This window comes from Lepidothrix coronata, unplaced genomic scaffold (genome assembly GCF_001604755.1).
Source record: "Lepidothrix coronata isolate B3197 unplaced genomic scaffold, Lepidothrix_coronata-1.0 Scaffold4, whole genome shotgun sequence".
NCBI lineage: Eukaryota > Metazoa > Chordata > Aves > Passeriformes > Pipridae > Lepidothrix > Lepidothrix coronata.
This window is the reverse complement of record NW_016690184.1, coordinates 8,405,219-8,427,511: the sequence shown is the minus strand read 5'-3', so window position 1 is coordinate 8,427,511 and position 22,293 is coordinate 8,405,219. Positions and strand designations below refer to the sequence as shown.

The 22,293-nt window shown below is 37.2% G+C and overlaps 1 protein-coding gene across 4 annotated transcripts in view; it reads left to right on the top strand.

The window, feature by feature from the left end:
• Window positions 1-22,293, top strand: part of UBE3D (ubiquitin protein ligase E3D) — an 81,398-nt gene that overhangs the window by 40,719 nt on the left and 18,386 nt on the right. The window contains exons 9-10 of one of the 4 annotated variants that reach the window (XM_017825017.1): window positions 5,811-5,949; window positions 20,342-20,491. The exons of 1 other annotated variant lie outside the window; for it this stretch is intronic. In XM_017825017.1, the coding sequence (XP_017680506.1) occupies window positions 5,811-5,949; window positions 20,342-20,404 (202 nt within the window). In that variant the 3' untranslated portion in view covers window positions 20,405-20,491. Of the gene's footprint in view, window positions 1-5,810; window positions 5,950-10,089; window positions 10,489-20,341; window positions 20,492-22,293 lie in introns of those variants that run through there. 2 more of the 4 variants (XM_017825007.1, XM_017825027.1) reach the window with 2 other exon arrangements.

Sequence of the window (22,293 nt, the reverse complement as noted above, 5' to 3'; positions counted from 1 at the left end):
GTTGATGAGACGGCTCAGTTGCATTTTGAAGTGAATCTCATGCACGACGGAGGGTGATTACTGCTGATAAATGGCTTTTAGCACTTTTCTTTTGAAAGAAGTCACAGATTTCTTCATTGCGGTGTAGTCAGAAGTTTGGTTCAGTTTTTCAAAATCTTGTGAGAATCCTTGTTATTTTTTCCTGGTTTTGAAATACAAAGAATTCTTTTCATTCACTGACATACCATGAATATTGCATTTTTCCTGAAGACTTAGGACATTGTGGGTGGGTTCCACGACGTTATGGATGACTGTGTTTGTTTACTAGTTTTTATATCAGGGAATTAGGAAATAAAAGTATTTCAATATTTTGGAGTCTTAAACCTTTCTTTTAAGGACATAGTTTTGAAATGTTACTCTGACTTATGTAGGCAATTCATTGGGATCAATTCCATAGTCAGTAGTGGAGAAATATCGTTCTCTGATGCATGGTGAGTCAAATGTAAAACATCATCTAAAAATGTGATCAATTATTTCTGCTGCAGAAGTAACTGTCTTATCTTTAGTCTTTTCTGAGTAGTTGTTTTCAAGTTCTGCTTATCTCTGCTTTCAGATTTTAAATTGGTTGAATTTCAGATAGCATTTACTGATTTCTTTTTAGTTTTTAAAGAAATCAAAATATTCCTGGATTTCCCATTATTATCAGCTAAACAGCTTGGAAAATGCCACTTAATTTTTTAAAACATTTTATACATATTAGTACAGGAATTTTACTTTCCTAGCTGTATTTCTTTGGCTGGTTATTGGGAATGTGGCAATCATGTCATATTCTAAGATTCTCCTTCAAGCAACCCATTCCTTAGAGAAAGCGTTGAAAAAGATAAGGGGGAAGATAATCTCAGCCTGTCATCTTTATTTCTTACTTGTTTTGAATGCTCCATTCATAACAGTTTAGCACATAGTTATTTCTCATCAGTATCTAGAACAGTAGCCAAGTATCTTCCCCTTAAGCAGAGTTTTACTTCTTCACTTTCTGTACAGCTTTAGTTGAGTTCTGAAGTGTTTGCCAGAAATATATTAAAGTTTTATTAGCATTCATTATATGTGGTTCTGTCTTTCTAAAATTAAAGTTATATGAAGGTTCTAATTATACCTTTTAATCTTAAGTCTATTTGTTGTATTTTCGTGGGTGAGACTAATAGATATCTCTTAGATGGAACAGTAGGAGTGGGTTTCAGGTTTTGCTTTAATTTGCAGAGGCAGCATCTCACGTTTGGTTAACACTGGGAACAGCTCTGACTGTTGTTCTTACTGGTGATCAATTCTGTTATCAGCAATCTTTCTTCTTGCCTCAAAATTTTAAGATTTTTTTTTTTCAGTTGTCCTGAACCCACAAAATTGACTGCACTTAAGTGAAAGCACCTACCTAGTCTCTCAGTTTGGCTCACTCATTATGGAGTGGGCTGTGAAGAACATGTTTACTTTGCTTATAGTAGTTGGTTTTGTTAGATAGAAATGTCATATTATTGAGTTTATGCTAATATTCTCCCAGGTAAACATCACTTGATTAGCCAGTATGTATGTTGCTGCGTTCCATCGGCAGCTTTTCTCTGTGGAGTAACTAATGTGCATTTCTTCTCACTACTCAGACACTGATTTTCAAGAAAACATGAAACTTCCCCAAACCTAATTTATTTGTGATCTTTCTTAAGAAAAGTTGGTTGAAATAAGCTAAGAGGGTTAATACAAGTTCTGGGAAAGAGTGGGATAAAGAAAACAAGGAGAATATTGAACAAATGGACAGACAGACAAAATGCTTAGAATTATTTGTGTTTTCCTGTTGGTGAGATCACTGACAGACAAAACTGGATGATGATGGTGATTTACAGAGGTGGATTCAATGTCCTGTGAAAAAATGCACTCTGACATGTCCTTTTCTTAACTCAGAACATGCTCTTAGTTTGGACCATTTTACTGAGTATGTTTTACTACATCTTACTATTTTAAAGCCTGTTTTCTAAAGCTGACTCATGTCTCCCTCAAACACTGTCAAGGTCAGTAGGTAGTGGTGAGATTTTACTTATCATAAAATTAGTCCAAAGTAGATCCAGTCTTTCACCCCACAATGACTTAGGGAATCTTTGTAGAATTTATGAATTTTTTTTGATACTGAGAGTCATAATTTTTTCTTTTATCAGACTATGAAGTCCAGAATCTCAAGGCTTCTTTGCATTGCAGAAAAGATGAATGTTTGCTGAAGGAAGAAGAGCATTATTTATTTTGTTACCCTCACCTTCCTACCTTCCTCCAGCTAACGTCTTATCTCTCCCTTACTTCTTTCAGCCAGCATAGCAAGCTGTGCTGTCTTCTTTGGGAATTATGCTGTCTTCTGCCTTTATTCACACTGCTTTCACTCAAGGGAAGCTTAGAAGCAAGAATTCATTGCTGAGTAAAAGTATTAAGAAGAGAGCACACGGATGCAAAGCCCTACATCCGAAGTTACCATGCAGAGTAATGGTAACTCAGAGTTACCACATCTGAGTCCTACACCTTTCTTTCTTGTCTTCTTCTTGAGCCCTTCCAAAATCTCCTTCTGACAATTTGCCCTGTCTTAATATCAAATTGAATTTTTTTTGTTTTTCCATTAAGATCAAGAGAGCAAAACACAGTTTTGTTTGCATATTTGAGGAGCTCTGTTGGCATTTCAGATTAGTCTGGGAGGAAACACTGAGCTGATGGGCTGAGTTGTCCTCTGTGAATGCTCACTCTCCTGGGGAGCATTAGCAACCAATCTACCTCTTCCAGTAAATGGAAAGCAAGCTGTCTTCTGTCCTGTACTGGAAGTGAGACAACTCTCCTTACACAGAAAAACTGTGAAACTAAGGTGAAAAACAGTGGGTTCTTCATGTTTTGTTTTGCTTTTGTTTTAAGCATAGGTGCTTTTCTCCTTCCTCTACTATAAAGATTAGGGAAAAATGCTTCTAAAAATAATAGAGTTAAAAAAGAACAAAGAGAAAGGATCTAATAAAACAGTGACTTCCCACAACCACTTGTGTTAAATGCTGCTAAAAGACAAGTAGCAAAGACTAATTCCTAACATGAGTGTTCCTGGAGCAGTAAGTGCTAGGATACACATGGTTTGTTTGTAGTAAGGGAATACACTGGAATCATTTCAGGAAATACTAATAACCGAGCAATTAATAAACAAGAATTGCAATATAGTTAGGCCAAATGTCTTTATGCAAACATTCTTTCCCTCAAATAAACCAACAGCCACAAAAAAAAGCCCTTGTTCAGTGTCAGGGCTGTACTAGTTGGACTTTAAAACAAGAAGATATCTCCAAAAAATCCTCAAATCAAAACACAAGAATAGAATCAGGGTACTAAAGTAAGTTGTGATGTTTTGAATATTGCTTGGAGTTCTGAAAAGTTTCTTTGCAGAGAGGGTGTTGATCTGTGGAAACACCTTCCCAAGACCCAGAACCTTAGCATATCACCTCCAATCTCCAAATTTTCTAGCTGTGTTTGAAGATGCCTGCACAGTGCTTTGTTTAGACTTGCTGATTTCTGAAAAATAGAAAGCCCCAATTTTACTAGCTTCACCTAAATTTGCCTCTATCACCACGTTGTAAAAAATGTAGAACAAACACTGAGTAAGGAACATATAAAGGTAAGTTTCAAATTATGTGTGGAAATGAAATTACAAACTGATAAAGAAATATAAAACTCAGTTCTGGATTACAGTTAACAAGACTCCTTGGTTACTGGCTGCTCAGTGCTCATCACTGAGCATTGAGTGTTCCTTCTGGAATATTTATAGAATCATAGAATGGTTTGGGTTGGAAGGGACCTTAAAGGTCATCTAGTTCCAATCCCCCCTACTGCGGGCAGGGAAACTTTCCACTAGACCAGGTTGCTCAGAGCCCCATCCAACCTGGATCTCTGGACCAGGGCTACCTCTTCTGGGCTTGATCTCTTGTGTAGTCTTGTAAAAGAATCCTGCTTCCTTTCAATACAGATATAGTATTTGGGACTTAACTGAAGGCTTGTATCTTTCAGTAGTGAAAATACTCCAGAGTGTCTTCTGAACTTTTCACCTTCCAGTCCTAGAAGACAGTTGGGGGTTTCTTTTGTGGTAGCTTTTAACAGCTTTTCCAGATCTGTGTGGCACAGTATAATTGTCCAGTGAGATAGTACATATTATAATGGCTGTTAATGTTTGACAGGTTTTGGCCTCTGTCCTTTTGTAGCATCTCAGACATATGTGGAGATCTTAAATGGTGCACTGCCATTAGAGGAGTCAGAGGGTGCCTAGACCAAACTGCCTTCCTTCTTCTCCTTGCCATGTAAAGCTTAGACCTTCTTTTGTCAAAGTGACCCACTCTAGTGAAGGTTGAGAAAAGACATGGTGTATTTGGTAATCTAGTTATGATACGATTCTCTTTGTCTTTTATTGTGGATTAAAAAAAATAAACAGAGTGAGAGAAAGCACTCCTTTTTTTAGGGAGATTGAAGCCCCTCTGACCTTGAGTGCATTGTAGGTCTTGCTTCTATGTACTGAAGCAGAATTGGATTCTTACATACCTGTAGATAAGTGAGGAAGGAGGAAAAAATGTAGATATTAGGAAAGAAAAACCTCAAATAGTTGAAATTCAAGAGGCCATTTCAAACAAGTGGACATAAGAAAGTGAAAATACACCCACTCTTTGAAGAAAGATGTGTAAATTATGCTAAGTAGGATTGTCTTGTAGAAGAGCTAAGAAGGTGCTATGTACAATAAGTGTATAAGCAAGCCTATGTGTAAGAAGCAGGACTTTACAGAGAATTGTTGGATTTGAGAAACCTGAGAGAATGAGAACTGTCCAGAAGGAAACAGATAGTGTGAAGACAATATTTGCCCAGTTTTCACCATTCTGAATATTGGAGTCATGACTGCTCTTCTGGGTGTTTAAAAAATGCAGCTACTTCTAGATAGTACATTAAAATAAGCTGATATTTTCACAAGCAGTGGTTCAGCTGGAAGAGCTGTGGGAATTTAAAAGTGAAAGCTGATTCTAAAATTATTTATTGAAATTTTGAAGTCTTGGACATGGAAGGCTAGCTAGCATTGTCTTCCAAAGTGACGCTCTCAGGTCTGCTGAGAATAATTGGCATCCATCTTACTTGGGAGTATCTGCTACTGGCTGCTCATGAGCATAATATGGAAGGTAAAATTATTAGAGTAACTGGATTACTGATCAGTCTAGCAGTTTGTACATTATGGAAGAAATAAGCGTGAACAATAGGAAGTGGAATGATCTTGTGTTTTGAGTAAATCTGGTTGAACTAATCTTGTTCTTCAGCATGCAGTAGTGGGAACAGATTATAGGAATGTGCTTTAGAAATCTTAATTCTTAAAGCTGTAGAAATCTTTATTCTTTTAATACATCTAAAGCAGAAAGCTGTATAAAATGAACTGGAATTGAGTTTTTGCTTGGTGTAGACTGTTAGTAAGTTTGCAGTGTGAGCATCATAAACATCAGTTTGGGAAATTGCCAGTGACAAATGAAATTGTGTTCCAAAGGAATGAAACTTTGCATTAGAAACATGAGTGAATTTCTTTTATGTATGCTAAGTTTTCCTTTCACATTGTTTTTAACAGTTGGTGATATGGTTAAGGTACTCCATCTAAATTCACCTTGTCTTTTGGTAAAACACACTGACTTTTACAAGGAAAATGTGAAAGGAGGCTTTTTTTCATGATAATAAGACAAATTCTAATACTTGAAACTTATGGTTTAGATATATTTTAAGAAAATGAAAAAGGTATTTTTTTTTTTTAAACTTTATAGCTTTGCTGATGCATGGGAAAATGATATGGGAGTTCATCCTTTAAAGTTTCCATCAGAAACATGTTTGGAATTACTGCTAATGCTGGGTTTGAGCACCGCATCTCTTCCACCTTCGCTTCGATGCATGAACTCTTTTCAGGTAAGGAATAGGTGCTATTTCAGTATAAAGGTGTTACTTTTAGGAGAAAGAGAGATTCCTGGGGCCCATAAACCCTTTCAGGTTTATAGTCTGTGGTTACATGACTCTCCATTATATTAAATATAGCAATGGATGACTTCTTGTAGTGCTCAGTTTCTTTCAATTGTATTAAATTTACATCAAGGCAGGAAATGTCATTGGATCTTTAAACAATGAATCACTGTTTAAATTAAATTAGATGTTTAAAGAAATTTCATCAACTTAGGCTGGAGAAGTTAGAATCATTATATAAAATTTTGTTGGCTTAAAAAAACAATAAAAATCTTCAACAAAAAGTAAAGATTTCCAGTGGTGAAAACCTATAAAATTTGGAGTGAAGCATTCAGAGTTTTCTCCAGTGTTCTTCTGTATGTTACTCACAGAAGCACTCACAGAAGTTTTCCTAAGAAAACATTGTTGCAGGCATGTTACATTGTGATATGTATCTATTATGTGTCTGGAGACTAGGATTTTTACAAATGCAGTACACAGAATTCACGATGATATTTTTACGATGCTTCTGTCTTCCCTTGTAGTTACATAATCCATCAGTTGTGTATTGATGCAAATCTAAAGTAACCAGCTGTTGAGCAGTAAGTGTAACTGAATCTGTGTTTGTTTTGGCAGCTATAGAAGAATCATTGTCTTAGTGGGACTGAGTGTCCTAAACAGTTTGTAACATGAAATCAGGTAGCTTTTGTTTGTCCATACTTCCTATTTTTAGTTAAGGCCTGTTTAATTAGTGTTCCTGAGTTATGTTTACTGAAAAATAATGTTATTGTAGAATTTTGGAGCCAGAAAGAACATGGACATAAGCCAAAATCAAGTAATAGATTTTAGTGGAGTTACACTGATGTACAACTGCTGAAAACTCCTCTAGATGTTAGGAAATAAGTATGCACCTGTATTATCTGCTCACTTTGTGTCTTGTGAGCTTGGAAACGGGGGATCTGTGTATGGTAAACATTTGGGTATGACACTAGCCATTGATTGTTTCAACATGTTATTTTAATACCCGGGGCAGAATTGTTATTCTTTTGTCCATTCAGAGGCCATAAAATTGAAGAATCTCCTGGATACTAACACAGTGAGATTGCAACAATTAGTAATTTCAAGAATTGGCCAGTACTAGTTATCCATGCAGTTGAATGGTCCGTATATTTCCTATTAAGAAATCAACATTTTTGTTGTCTAATCCAGCAGGATGTATTTCTTGTCCATTACATTGCCAGTAATCTGTGGTAAAATCTTCTCTGCTTTACACATGATAGATTAAATAGGAGTCTCTTCGTGTATGCCAAAGCTGTATGTCCTACATTGTTTCTGTATGCACTCAGTCCCAGGTTGTGCATTCAGGATTCCCTTTAATTTGTGTGTTGGGGTAGAGGTAGGAAGTGATAAATGGCTGTCAAGTATGAAGTCAGGTATGAATAAGTAAACTCAGGAAGGGTTTTTTCTTGGAGTACACAGAATATCAGAGTTTTCTTTTTCCTTGTCATTCCGTCCATGATTGTGCTTGATTGCTCCTGAGTCATTTTAGCTTTGTGAGGCTGTCTCTGTAAAGGAACTGTCACCCTAGAGGCACATGTGCAGAGCCTGGAATTGAGCCAGGCATAGGGTTATGTCAGCTGTGGAGTGGGAAAGCCCCATGCATCCCCTGGAAACCCTCTGACTATGGCCTTGCAGCCCCAGATTTCCATGGAACAGATGAAGGCAAACGTCACAGTGCTTTGCTAAACCAAAGGGAATGGTGTCTTCCAGCACCAGCCTGGGCAGACTGTGGTTTGCCCACCTGTGTGCCAAAGTTGGTGATGTGACAATGTCCAGTTTTGGTTGCAAACAGAATTTCAGGCTGAAGATACTATATTTTGAGGTGATTCCCAGGGTCTGTGCTTTTATAGCAACACACAAGGTAAAAATTCATAGTTTTTGAAAAGCCCAAGTTCTGAAACCTGCTTTACTAAGGTAATGTTACATTCTGCCAAGTGGGAGGAAAGGAAGATGGCTTTTTTGATAAACTTCTGTGACTCCAACTGTCATTCTCCTTGCCAGAAAGTCAATATCACCAAGTGTTTGTCCTAGAGGGCAAACACTGTCCAGGAAAATATTGGTTTGTTTATTTTTATCCTTGCAAACCTTGTTTAGATCTCAGTTTGTGAATCCAAACAAAGTTTGCCCAAGCTTTTCACTGATGCTTTACAGTGGTCTGTCAGCCTTAGAATTTTTTTTTCTGGCTTGTTTCATTCTACTCATGTTCACTTTCTGTACAGCAAATATTAGAATTACTGGTCCTAGTTTTTCTGTATTTTTATTGGGAAAAGTTGGAAAGATCTGCAGACAGCTTGAATGATGATATTTAATTGTGCTGTTTCCTGAGCGTAAGATCCCTCTTCATCCAAAATAGTGAAGATTATGAGTCAAACAGGGAGTAACAAAAGGACACTAATTGAAAACTGATATTTCATGTATCTTACTGGAGTAATAGCAAAACAAAAACTAGTTTTGTTTTATTTTGTTTGAGACATATTTCTGGCAGTAGCCTAGAAAAAAAATTGAAACATTGTAATTCTGTATTACAATAAAACTATTTGAACTGAAAATAATTGCAGAGTTTCCTAGTATGACACATGGCAGCTATATTTGTGGTGATCTAAAAGTTACAGTTTAACATCTGATACTGTGTCAGTATAGCTTTTAAAAAGCCTATTGTTTTAAATTAGGTAACCAAAAATGATCTCAACCACACCCGTGTTTTTGAGAATGTATTTTCTCTCTCAATTATATTACAATACTGCCAAAATTCTAGTTGGTATACATATGCATTGGATGTAATAAGCACACAAAGGAAATGCTTAGTTGCTAATAATCTGTAATAAACTCTGTTCTGCCTTGTGCTCCAGAACTGCTCTCTGGGACTAGCTTAGCAGACTCCTTATCTGTGCTGAGACATAAATTACATTTTATTTTCCAGTGGTGTGCTACTGCTTAGTAACATAATATTTGAAATCACTTTTCAATTCCGTTTTGAGCCTGTAAAGATCTTTCCGTGTGATTTATGTAGCTGGAGGAGCCTGGAAGAGAGCAGCAGCAGAAGAGTATGTTATATAGCTCTCTGCTGAGTTTAAGGTGCTCACTGCAGCCAACTTTTAAGCTTCCCAGTCTGTTGATTCTAGTTTTTAGATTGTCTTTGGCTCATCTCTCATTTCAGCTGTGCAATTGCATTGACATTTTTCTGGTGTACTGTAGAGAGTTAAATCTTGGGAAGCTTGAGCCTGGAAACTGAGGGACCAAAGTGGATAGATCACTTCTTGTTGGTAGATCGCTGCCCCCAGGTTTACTGGAGAACATGTTTTTTTCAGCCCTGATTTGTTCTGTCCCAGGCTTGTAATCCCTCACCCATACTTAGGATGTCTCAGGTCAAGGGAATTGAATGAGGCACTTGATACTTATCCTGGAGCAATGAAAAAAGCAGTAAGAAGGAAGAGAGTAGTTTGATGCTAGAAGATTAATTTTGTTTTAGATTGCTTTTGCTCTGAGCATTGTTTTGCCACTTTTGCTTCAGCTCCATTACACTGCACAGAAAGCTGTGTTACCTTATTACACTCTTAATCTCTATGGCTCTCCACCCACCCAAGCTGTCAGCCCTTTGCTTTAGGAATGGTTGAGCTTTACTTAGTGTATTATTCTTAATACTTGCAAACACTTGTAGCTAGCACTCACTTGAGTTATCGTGTACTTTATCACAGAACTGCTCAGCTGCTACTTCTCAGCACAGTCTGGGAGGATGTTTTGGTATTTTAGAGCCTACGGCACAAAACAGTTAACACAAGGAGGTGCTTTAAAGTGACAAGTAATCTCTGATGTGTTTTTCTAACCTTATCTCGTCTTTCTCTGAGTTCAAGCACAGTAAACAGAAAATGTCCTAGATATTGAATTTTTATGATGATAAATGAGGCTGTTGAGCAAATTTTATCTCACTGCTGTTATTGTGGGAAACCACAATAGTGGTACTTCCCCTCTCAAGGCGCTATTCATAAGGCCACAGACTGTAACAACAGTTTTAGAGTTAAACAGATTATGGTTTTATTTTTACTTTTACAGATGCATGACATTGAAAGAAGATTGCGATTAAGAACTTCTGAGCCATTTCAAAATTTCATTTCAAATAGCTCTTGATAGTCTTTGGAGCTGCACCCAGCGCCACTGGTAGCTTTCAGCACACTGTCTGCTTTGGTTGAGAAATAAAGCCAGTGTTTAAGAAAAAAACAAAAAATGTTCATTCTACCATCGCAGTAAGAATTCCTGCCAGTGTCTCTGAAAGGAAAACTCATTTGCTTTCAAAAAAATGAGGAAAACAGAGGTTTCTCATAGAATGCCTGTTCTCTGTCATTTAAGTTGTCATTTAAAGTCTCTAAATAAAGTACAGAAAGCTTGCTAAAGGCAACAAGTTTAGTGATATAGACAACAAGTTGCTCAGAAAACATAAGAATGAACAAATACAGTATTCATTATAGTTTAATGGCTCTAGTGTATGAGTTTCTAAAGACTCAAGAAAAGCAAAATGTAAACTTACTGCTGTCTCTCAGGTCTATGCATGGTCCAAACTAAAGTATCCCTTGATATTTGGTGTTTTTTAATATTGATACATATGTTTTTATGTTTGTCTGTATGTATAAAAAACACTTTCAAAATCATTTATGAGAAGAGGTAGTTAGCTGCAGATAGGCAACACCTGCAGATGCTCCTGTGTTTTCTGACAATCCTTTTTGAAGCAAACAGCTGAGTAAAATTTAGGAAAATCAGCTCAGTTTAGCTCAGCTCAGTTTAGCCCAGCTCAGCTCAGCTCCTCCATTTGTTCTGGGCATTTGGAGCTGGGGAAGATGCACAGATTATTTAAGATGGATTCCCCTCCCTTGGAGCACTGTCAAACAGCAACAAAGACAGGTTCAAAATTATATGTGCCATAGTCATATAAGAAATGAAAATATCAAGAGTGAAGGAATGACTTTCAAAATATTGTACCTTTTATTAAACTATCCCAGAAAGGAAAAATACATAAGTCAATTTATGCTGTAAAAATAGCTTCTTATCTTTTTAAACATTTTAAAAATCACACACCATTATTTGCCTGCTAAGGACCTCCCTTAAAATGAATTATAGATCTGAATATATATATTCTGTAATATTTCACAGACAAAGGATGGCTTCCTAAATACTGCAGGAATTTTTTTGACCATTAAGGAGATTTTTTAAATATTTCTCTGAAGCTTGACAATGTTTATGTCTCTGAAACTTCTGAATGAACATTGACAGTAGTAGGGAGCAACCACTGCAAGTACATTTCAATCTCTATGGAAATACCATAATTTTTGTTTCCCTTAACTGACGGGTTTGACTACAGTGAGCAAACCCAGTGTAGTTAGTGTCAGGTTCTTTTGGCTGCTCCTGTTTTCCCCAAAATAAAGGTGGTTTGATTTTTGTGGATTAGTTAGTATAAAAGTGCCTACTATGTGCTTTTTCCAGTTTTGACTAACTCAGATAGATTGCCAGGATGACATAGGATTTATTTTCTGATTTAATTGTGATCATTATATGTAAGTTTTTAAGTTCAATTTAAAACAATTTATTTTAAGTAGGAAATAAGTGCCCAAGCCTTGTATATGAAAGCAGATGTAGTTTTGTAAAATATGCATAGAAATATTTCATTGACTTTAAAATAAAAGAGGTTATAACACATATATACGGGAGTTTTTTTATGTTTGTGTGCATTTACCAAGAGCCATAATAAATGTACTGAAATGCTGCAGAGTAATTTGGAAAAAATTATAAAACTGTATTGAACAAATGCTGTCAAGCAAATGATATTAAGAGAGTTACTGTTTCAAAGACAAATCTGAATATTTCTTTGCAGAATTACAGAGATTTCTATGTTCAATTAAGAGGAGTTTTTTTGTCTGGTACTTAATCGTCCATGTTAAGTTGATTTATATTATGTGACTCAGGTTATCTTACTTGGTGTTCACTGTAAACTATCTTTTAAAAGTAGCTCTGAAGTGTTCAGGCATATTTCTTGGACACTGAGATTATCCATTTCTTTTAACATTAACTCTTGGGGCCTCAAGCTGAGATGGAACAATTTTTTTATTGAACTATAATTAGTATTTTAAGTCCTTGTTGAACGTGTACCAAAAATTTTACATACTGATTCTGCATAAACTTTATTAAAGCATAATGTCTCTCGGCTGAGAAGTGTTCAGCTCTGCATATGCAGGGGCTTATTCAGCGATGACCTGTATGTCCTTATGTGCCCCCATATGACTCATCCATATCTGTAGCACAGGCTCTTATTTCTAGGCTAGGGTTTTGTTATATCTGGGGCTGCTTTGGACATGCTGATGAGAAGGTAATATCTCACTTGTCTGATACGTGGCATGGCTACATTTCCTCCAGTGGACAGGAGCTGCCCATTTATATTGGCCTGAAACAGAATAAAATCAATCATGTGCAAACCTAAACTGAAGCTATGAATGGGAAAAATGCAAGCTGAGCTTACTTGTGAAAACACAAGATTTTGTCATTACTTCAGTGTTCAGTGATGGAGAATCAGGACCTTGACAGCAGTGGCCTTGACCTGAATTTCAAAATTTGTTGTCGTTTTCTCGGAAGAGGTAAATGCTTCTTTTTTTCCAAGGCGGTTCTCCAGTAGAGAAGTCAGAGAGAGCGAACATGGGCATATCCTAAACACAAGTAGATTTAATTACAAAAAACACATGAACTCCAAATGAGAAGCAGTGAACATGTAGCACACAGGCAAGTGCCTTCTCTGAAAATACAGTCTCCCACTGCTTCAGAGGGAAGATCTGCCAGAGGAACAACTTGTTTGTGTGCAGTTGCCTTTGCATAGAATATGGCAAAAGCCACCTGTTACATAAGCATCTGGTAACACATTTCAAAGCAGTTTTCTTAGAAAAGAAGTTCAAATATGTCATTGTAGTAGTTTGACCCTGGCTGAATGCCAGCTGCCCACCAAAGCTGCTCTATCACTTCCCTTCTCAGCTGAACAGGGAAGAAAAACAAATGAGCAGCTCATGAGTCAACAGTAAGGATAGGGAGAGATCATTCACCAATTGCTGTCATGGGCAAAACAGATTTGACTTGGAGAAATTAGTTGAATTTGTTAACAATCAAATCAGAGCAGGATAATGAGAAGTAAACCAAATCTTAAAAATGCTTGCCCCGTACTCCTCCCTTCTCATGTTTAACTTTGTTCTCAATTCTCTACCACCTCCTCCCAGCAGTGCAAGAATATGGGGAATGGAGGCCGTGGTCAGTTCCATCACACGTTATCTCTGCTGCTCCTTCTTCCTCAGGGAGAGGACTCTCACATTTTTCCCGTTCTCCTCTGTGGGTTCCCTCCCATGGAAGACAGTTCTCCATGAACTTCTCCAACACGGGTCTGTCTCACAGTCTGCGGTTCTTCATGAACTGTTCCACCATGTGTCCCTTCCATGGGGTGCAGTTCTTCAGGAACAGGCTGCTCCAGTATGTGACCCTCATGGGATCACAAGTCCTGCCAGCAAAGCTGCTCCTGCATGGGCTCCTGTCTCCATGGGTCTACAGGTCCTGCTAGGAGCCTGCTCCAGTGCAGGCTTCCCATGGGGTCACAGCATCCTTCAGGCATCCACTACTCTGGCAGGGGTTCCTCTGGGGGCTGCAGGTGAATGTCTGCTCCAGCATGGACCTCTGTGGGCTGCAGGGGAACATATCTCACCACTGTCTTCATCGCAGGCTGCAGGGGAATGTCTGGGAAGACCTCCTCCCTCTTCTTCACTGACCTTGGTGTGTGCACAGTTGTTGCTCTAATATGGTCTCATTTCTCCCTCCAGCTGCTGTTCTACCTCTTTTTAAATCTGTTGTCCCAAAGACACTACCACCATTGTTCATAGGCTTGGCCTTGGCAAATGGTGCATTCGTCCTGGGGCTGGCTGGCATTTGTATCTGTTGAACACAAGGGAAGTTCTAGCAGCTTCTCACAGAAGCCACCCCTGTAGCCCCCTGCTACCAAAACCTTGCTGTGCAAAACCCATACAGTCATTTACCATTTAGATGTGAATGTACACTTAATTGCAGGAATCCAGTTTAGATGGTCTGGTGTAGCCCATGTATCAACTGCTAGAAAGGGGTGAAGACAGAAGTAATTAGGAATCAAAATGCCTCATAGGTGCCACTCTTTTTTTTTTTTTTTCCAGTTTTCATCTATTGGAGCTTTCTGCTTTTCCCAAGTAATTTTGAAATCTGAAAGTGTAGCTGTTATGTTGTAATTATCGAGTAGTTGTGTAGGTAATATACTGTGAAACACAAACTGAGAGTTTGTCTTCTTTATCAACAGACACCATCCTGCAAGTGTGTTATGGAAAAGACAAATTCTCTTGTTTTGTATACCTGAATATATACATAAAAAAGAGTCTTATGGGAGGTCTGATACACTTCTAGAACATCCATTTCTTTTTATTAACTGAGGCTGTTGCCTTTGTGACCGAGAAACAAGCTCTGCTCAAAAGATATATTTAGCCCTGTGCACAACCAAATATTGCAATATATATTCAACATGATTTGTATAGGGCTGCTTCCCTCCAAAACCTTGGCATCTCTGAGTCAGTCTTAGCTCTATCCAGATTATAATTAAGAGCTTGATTTATGTGAGGTGTAAGCTTCAAGGCCATAGCTAAAAATTTACAGAAATCAGATTATCAGCTACATAGAGCTCTGTTGCTTTGCACATAATGCTGAGTCATTGGACAACAATGATTCTATAATGCAAATTTATCTTAAAATTTCATGTTGTTATGCTGTGTGTTTGGTGGATGCTTGTTATTATGGAAAGCTACAACATTGTTCATTTCCATTAAGAGTCTGGATGGAAGCTCTGAAGCTACTTATGAAATCAAGAAAGCTGTACAGAAAAACAGATGTATTTTTAAAGGTGCTTCTTAGAAGGTTTAAAAGTGCTTTAAAAATGGATGGATCCAACTCTGTTAGATTTCAGCTGTAGGCTGAAAATATGTATGATGTTATCACAGATGACAAAATTTTGAGGGATCCTGAAGGAGGATGTCACTAAATTCCAGCATTTTATTGATAGATGGGTCAGCTTGCCAAGGCACTTAGAGCAGCTCAGGAGGATTGTGTGTTAAAGAGCTGGAAACAGTAACAATGTCTTCAAGGAGACAAATGGACACATATACAGGAGCCTGCAAAGCCAGAGCATAATAATAGAATCAATGACTTGACTAAGATAAAGTACATGGTGGACGAAAAGGAAGAGGGTTGTTAAGTTCTCTTCTTTTTATTGTCAGTTGAAAATGAGTCTGGAATGGATCTTTTGGTGAAGAAGTCAGTAATGCCTCCAGTGAGAAACATACAATTTGCCTTCCCTCAGAACTGGAAGTCCATCATTCAGTTGCAATGTCAGTAAAGAGAGCGGTGTGCTCTAAATCTCTGTTCTTAAATCATAGGTCTGTGTTCTGGGGGCGGTGGCTGATGACAAATGGTAGAGCTTGAAAGCTCTTGCTTCTTAAGGAAGAAAACGCTAGGTTTGGGTTATAGGAAAGCTAGAATGGGCAGAAATATGACATGGGGAAACAGGTCACATCACTGTCTGTCCAGAGGCGGGGATAGACCTGAAGGGAAGTATAACAGATAAAATGAACCAACTACCCTTTCGGTAGGCTGGTGCTCTTGCTATTGACGTACACCAGCACAGTTCTGACTGGCATAAAGAGGACAAAAGTATTTCCATGATCTCTAAGTTGCTTGCTGCTTTGACCAGTAAAAAAGATCAGTTGTGTGAATATTCGTTTGTAATAGCTCCACTGCTTTTCAATTAAGCAAGCTGTTCTATGCATGGGAGTGTGAGGAGGTATCTCAACCTATGCATTTTATAGAACTTCTGAGACAAGATTTGGAATACTCCTGTGGGAAGAAGAAAGAGAAGGTCAAAAAGGTGTATAAGCATTAACACAACCTACTGAAATAAGGAAACGATTTAGCCTTCAACAGAAAGCTGTTATGCCTTGACGTGAAACCTGGCAACCGTTTACTAAGATGTGGAAAAACTTGCAGGAATCTGAAGATACTGTAGCTGAGTGAGATCACAGGGAGTGTTGGGTGGGCAGAATGTGATTGCTGTTTGGACTTTTGCCAGGGTTTCTGGTTAATGTTTCTTTATCTGTCTCCCAGTAGCTTCACAAGTAAAATGGGAAGTGATTCTGCCTTATGGAAAAAGAAAATTTAAAAAATTATTCCCATATCACTAATGTAAATTATAAAAGCATGGTATATAGAGAAAGAGACTGTTTTAAAACACCAGTTCCCAGTCTTCATTATTTTTGTGAGCTGTGGCATTGTGAAGTGATGAAACATCAGGGAGCTATATTCCTGCTGTTGCTTTTAGTGAGCTTGAGTTTTATAAGGAAAATAGAAGAAAAAAGTAAGTATTAAGCACCTTAGCTACATGGAAAATTGTGTTGCCTGCAAACTCGTACAAATGAAGATGTGATTTTAATCTTACTGACTATTTTGGCTGCTCAGTCAACTTCCAAGTTCTTCCAGAATGCCTGGCATTTCTAAACATGATCCTGAAAATTACTGAACATTGTACTGGTCAGTTAGTCTGTGACTGGTACCACTGACCCTAGTTCAATAATTATATGCTGCATAGTTCAGTTGAGATAGAAGTTTTTCTATCTGTTGATGTTCCAGTCTTTGACAACTTTTTCTATTTTCATATGTCCCACCAAATAAAAAAAAAGGCTATTATTGTGTAATGGGGGGTAACTAGCTAACATATTTCTTTTTAACTCACCAGAGAGCTTGCTGCTTACCCTTTATTTCATGTTTTCATACAAAGCCTGTTCCATTTATCATTTGCCAAATTTTCAGAAATTAAATTCTAGAACTGTCTTGTTTTCCTCTTTGTTAACCTCACTGAGTTTTCTGCACTGTTGAGTTTCCATGTTACTTTCTAATTTCTATTGGATACAAATTTACTTTGTTTCCATATAATTTTGGAACAGACAGCCCTGTAGTTCTTACTGCTTTTCACTGGTTAGAAACTAACTTTTAATTCTTACAGTTGCCTACTTGTATTTGCCTCTTTTCAGGTAAGGTGGAAAAACTGAGGCTGGGAGGGTAACAACAGGGCTTTATATTCTACTTTGAAATGAAGTAGAATCAACTTTCCTTCTTAAATTAAAAGAAAAAAAAGTCTGCTGAACATACAGAAACCTTCATATTTCGGTTTGGATTCTCTGCTTCCACAGAAAGGAAATGCATTTTCAGCTATATTTTTATAGAGTGGTAGCTAGTGACTAGTTAAATTAATCAGAAGTGTCTATTCTGCATGATTATCCTAGGGATATATTCCATTAAGCGAATGCTTTTTCTATTTTAAGATGAGATGTAGGATATGACTAAATACTGTCTGTAAAACTTACTGTATTTTGTAAGCTTCTACTCACCTCTTCTACTCTGTATTTCCTACATATTTTTGCCCTCTCATATAGTGTTCTTTCTAAAATCTGGATTTAATCCTGGTACTAGTGAAGGAGATGAAGAAATTTTTCAGTTTGAAATATTAAAGCTAGAGTTCTTTGAGAAGAAATTCAAGAACAAATAAAAATAAATCCACGTGACATCTCACATAGCTAGTAAATCCTCAGGGACTGAAATTTAAACATATAAATAAATACTAATTTCAAGTAAAGTTTTCTCTGCTCAAGTGTTGATGCTAATGGAGAACTGGAATTTGAGAAGTAGTCCACTGCTCCAAGAGTGTACCGAGGCTCTGATCTCCTCTAGAAGGAGACAGGATTCTGGTGACGCCAAAATTTGATAAGATTTGAAACAAAAGGGAATTTTGATGTATGTGAATAAGAATGTTGAGCTATGTGGCTTAATGATTAGACCGATTTTGAAAGAGCTACTGAGTCTACTGAGTATTACGTTTTTTTAAGCCACTTCTGTGTGAGGAGATTGGAAGGAGACTGTTCTGCCGTTTACCTGGTATTTGGATCGTCTTCTGAGGCCTCTAGCATTCAACAAGGTTGTATCCACAACACCAAATTTACATGAAGCAGAGCTCCAATTCCACCTGGAAATTATTGTGTTCCTGGAATTTAGTTAAAATGAACTGTCAGAAGTGAGACACTGTTTACGTATTTTTAAGTATAGCTCAGTAGCTGAAGAAACCCTTGGTGACAATTATTAGCTAATCATTTTATTTCAGGCTTTCCTGCAAAGGCAAAGCATGTATTCCTGATACAAAACAATGAAGAAGTCAAGTGAGGCTCTTTTCAACAGTACTGATAGTGGTTAAAGTACCAATACTTATTACAGTGCAGTGTCACTGTTGAATTACACTCCTTTCCCAACTCTACATTCAGATAAGTTACAATGCAACTGAATACCTGATTAAATCTTTGAAAATAATTCTCAGAAGAACCCATAATATTTTTTTACAACAAGGTGATCACCTTGAAGAAGATGCAAGTCACAGAAAAAAAAATTTCACATAAAGACATTATCTTAATCTCACATGCTGCTCTGCTTATGCAGAAGTGACTTGCCAGTCCATTTTTAGCCATTCCAATAAAAATTGCCAGTACTTTGGATTACCTAGTATTTGCATTCAAATGAACAAATACTGAGTGTTTTTGAAAGTTAGGCAATCATTTAGGGTTTCCATCTGAAGACTTAGGAGCTTGTTTCTCATCTTGTAAGCTTAAAAATGCTAGTGATGGTCCCTTAGTAGATATAGCTTTTAATTAGTTTGTGAGGTATTACAGAAATGCACCTGAAGCGTTTGTGGTGATAGCTCAACATTGTAGGCAAGGACCTGAACCTATTGAAGTTAATATTAAAACTCTCCTTGGCTTCAGTGGTGCAGAACTGGCCTGCAAATGAATAAACCAGCCAGCTGGATGTATTTTAGAGAAATAATTATTGCAGACTCTCTGAAAGTTCCTCATTAACATTACTGCATGTGAACTTTGCAAGCAAATGCTTGAAGCTAATCTCTGATAGCTGTTTGTTAGACAAGTGAAGTAATAACTGTGGCCTCTGGTTCATGCAGGCGGTTTTCTGTTGGATTTTTTGTCCTTTCTTTGAAAACTTCAGTCAGTATAAATGATTTAAAGGCTTCACTCCACTAGATGGGGAGAAGATGCTTATAGGGTAGTTCTTGCTTATACTCTGCAGTTATTGATATAATGTAATATTTCTACACTTGGGTGAGTATAGATTTTGAATAAAAGAATTTAATTAACACAATAAATGTTCCTCATAAGGGGAAAATTCTCTATTTCTATTTCATTCATGCTTCATGCTTACAGCAGTTAACTAATTTAATTTTACTCCTGGTGTTCAAGGTCTGTGCTTTTCTTTCCTCTTGTCTTTCAGTCTTTCTGTCTTTTAAAAAGGCTTTGTTTGTGTTTTATAGTTGGGAAGAGAAAATCAGCCAGACATAAAAGAAAGGGAAAAGTGCAAAGCATTTTTTTTCTTTAGTTGGACTTTGTGTAATACACAGTGGACATGTATCTATGACTGTGCATAAAATGTATGTAAGGTGAAAAAATGAGATTTTTTGAATGATCTCTGAGATTTAAAGACTACAAATCCTATTTTAAAAAGTAAGCTAAGAGAAAAATGAGTTATTTTAAATAATTAAAGGTAGGTAGGATCAGTCACATTATAAAAGCAATCCTTACACATACCAACAACCATGCTCATTTAATTTGGCTTACTAAGGAAATTGAGGGTTTGGGGGATCAAAATCCCTTTTGAGATTTATTTTGTTTGTTTATTTTGTGTGCAGTACAATAGGATTTTGCATAAAATGGTTTAATTCAGAATACAAAGTGAATGAAATGATGTGGCAAGTGTTCAAAGTGAATCAAAAATATCTGTTCATATTGTGTGTCAAGCAGTAAGGGTTTTAGTGTGAGAAGTCCAGGAGAATGATTGTTTTTAAAGTTTGAGGCAAACGATTTTTCAGTTTTCTTTCTTTCATTTACTTGATACAGTTGTATTAAATAAAGGTTTTCATGCAGAAATGTTAAGTGCCTGGTTTCAGTCATTGGTAGTTCTCAATATTTATCTTATAAAGCTGGTAAAATTTTTAACAACTTCAGGTTATTTCAGTCAGACTTTAAGGTCGTGCTGTGATCCTCAGCTTTGGATCTTGCATATTTCTAAGTTGTTCTTGATTATCATCTTTCTACATTTCTACTGATTTATGCTATTTTTCATTCATTGAACTTTGTGAAGTGCTAAATTATCTTTTTTTATCATGCAGATAATTTACCATGTTTCAACAGCATATTCTTTTAGCGGCCTTGCCCTAAGGAAGAAGTTTTAAACAGTATTTTGGAAGTTGTAGAGCAGACCAATATGCTATAATAATTATACTTCAAGAATCCAGAATGATACCTTAAGGGAGCTCCAGTGCGAACTTTGTTCATATATACTTGTCCTTGATGTAAGATTGGATTAAAAAAATAAGAAAAAGAATTGAAAGAATACAGAAAATTGATTCTCCTTGAAGATTATTAATGTTTTCTAAAAAGAAGATCAAAATTACCATAAAAATCTCATTGTTAAAGAAATCATGCTAGCTTTGTTTTGAATAATAAGATCTTTATCAGTACAAGAAATGTTCTCATAATAATAAGACTTAATTCTTATTTTCATCTGAAGCCAGAAAGTATTCAATGGCAGGAAAAGAGATAAAGAAAAAGAAGGGGGGAAAAAAGAAGCTTGAAGAGAATAATATAGATTGCGTGGAACCACCAGCTGAAGGACAGACTCATACTATATTGAAATATAGAGAAGAGAGGTTGCAAAGGAGCAGGCAAGGAGAAGAGAAGGCGAGTCAACCAAAACTACAAGATAATGTTTAATTCATAAGTATTTTCTGTGCAGTATTTGACTACAGTATCTTTCAAGTGACTGAAGGAAGTTGGTATATAAATGGAAACTTAGGCAGCAAAATGAAGAGGGAATGTGAAACTTGCACTCAAAAAGAGTGGAAAAAGTCCAGCTTTTAGGTTTTACAAAACATTTGAACTGTTTGTCTTCAAGGATGCCTTAATTACTAATCTTTGTTAATTAGCTGGTTCACTTCAGAAATGCTGCAACAGAAATATATTCACAGAGTCATTGAGGTCAGAAGTGACCTCTTGATATCGTCTAGTCCAATCCCCTGCTAAAGCACAAGTCAGCTAGAGCAGGTTGTCTGGGACCATGCCCAGTTGGGTTTTAAATATCTCCAAGGATGGAGACTCCACAACTGCCCTGGGACACCTGTGCCTGTGTTCTACCATCTTTACAGTCAAAAAGTGTTCTGAAGGAATTTCATGCTCTCCAATTTGTGCTTATTGCCCCTTGTCCTGTTAGTGGACACTACTGAGAAGAGTAAGTCCATATCTTTCCTGTACTAGCACTCCAGATGTGACCTTGCAAGTGCTGAGTTGAGGTGAAGGATCACCTCCTTCAACTTGCTAGCAGCACTTTTCATGATACAGATGTATGTCCACTTTAAGTGTTCTGTTACCCAGTCCTCCTTCACCAAGAGTAAGTCGTCTTCTTACAGATTTGCCTACTGGTCTCAGGGCCCTTGGATTCCTGCAGGCTGATCATATCAGTAAAGACTGAGGCAGAGAGGGCATTGAGTACCTCGACCTTTCATTGTCCTTTGTCCTCTGGCAATGTGCAGGCTAATGCTGTACTACTTAAAGCTTGTGTCTCATTGAGAATCTGGAAAGAACTGCCTCCTCGCTCACTTGGTTCTCATCTTCTGCTGAAATAGTTGCTGTTCATGGTGATGGCTGTTGTTGCAGTTAATTGTTTAATTAGGGTGAGTAGGGAGCCAAAGAAGCTGTTTCTACAGTGTAGACTTGACTGTACCTGTTAGATGTCACTCAAGATTTCTTCAGTGATGGTTAGGTTGGGAGTGCAAATACTGGTTCAAAAGTAATCTCTAAATAATCACATTATCCCAGTCCAATGAGACGAACAATCCCTAAGTATCCCATACATGTGTGCAGTTAATGTCTTTGACTGGCACCAGTGTTTTAACATCTATTTCATTTTGAAATGGGTCTCATTTCAGCTGGTTATCCAGGGTGCTGCCAAAGCCCATGTGTGAGCTGTGATAAATGAGTACAACTTGCCTCAAAATCCATTTGTGTTTTTTTTTCTTGGATCCCTTTTCAGAGTATGATGGGTGGCCTACTTTTGTGCGTATGA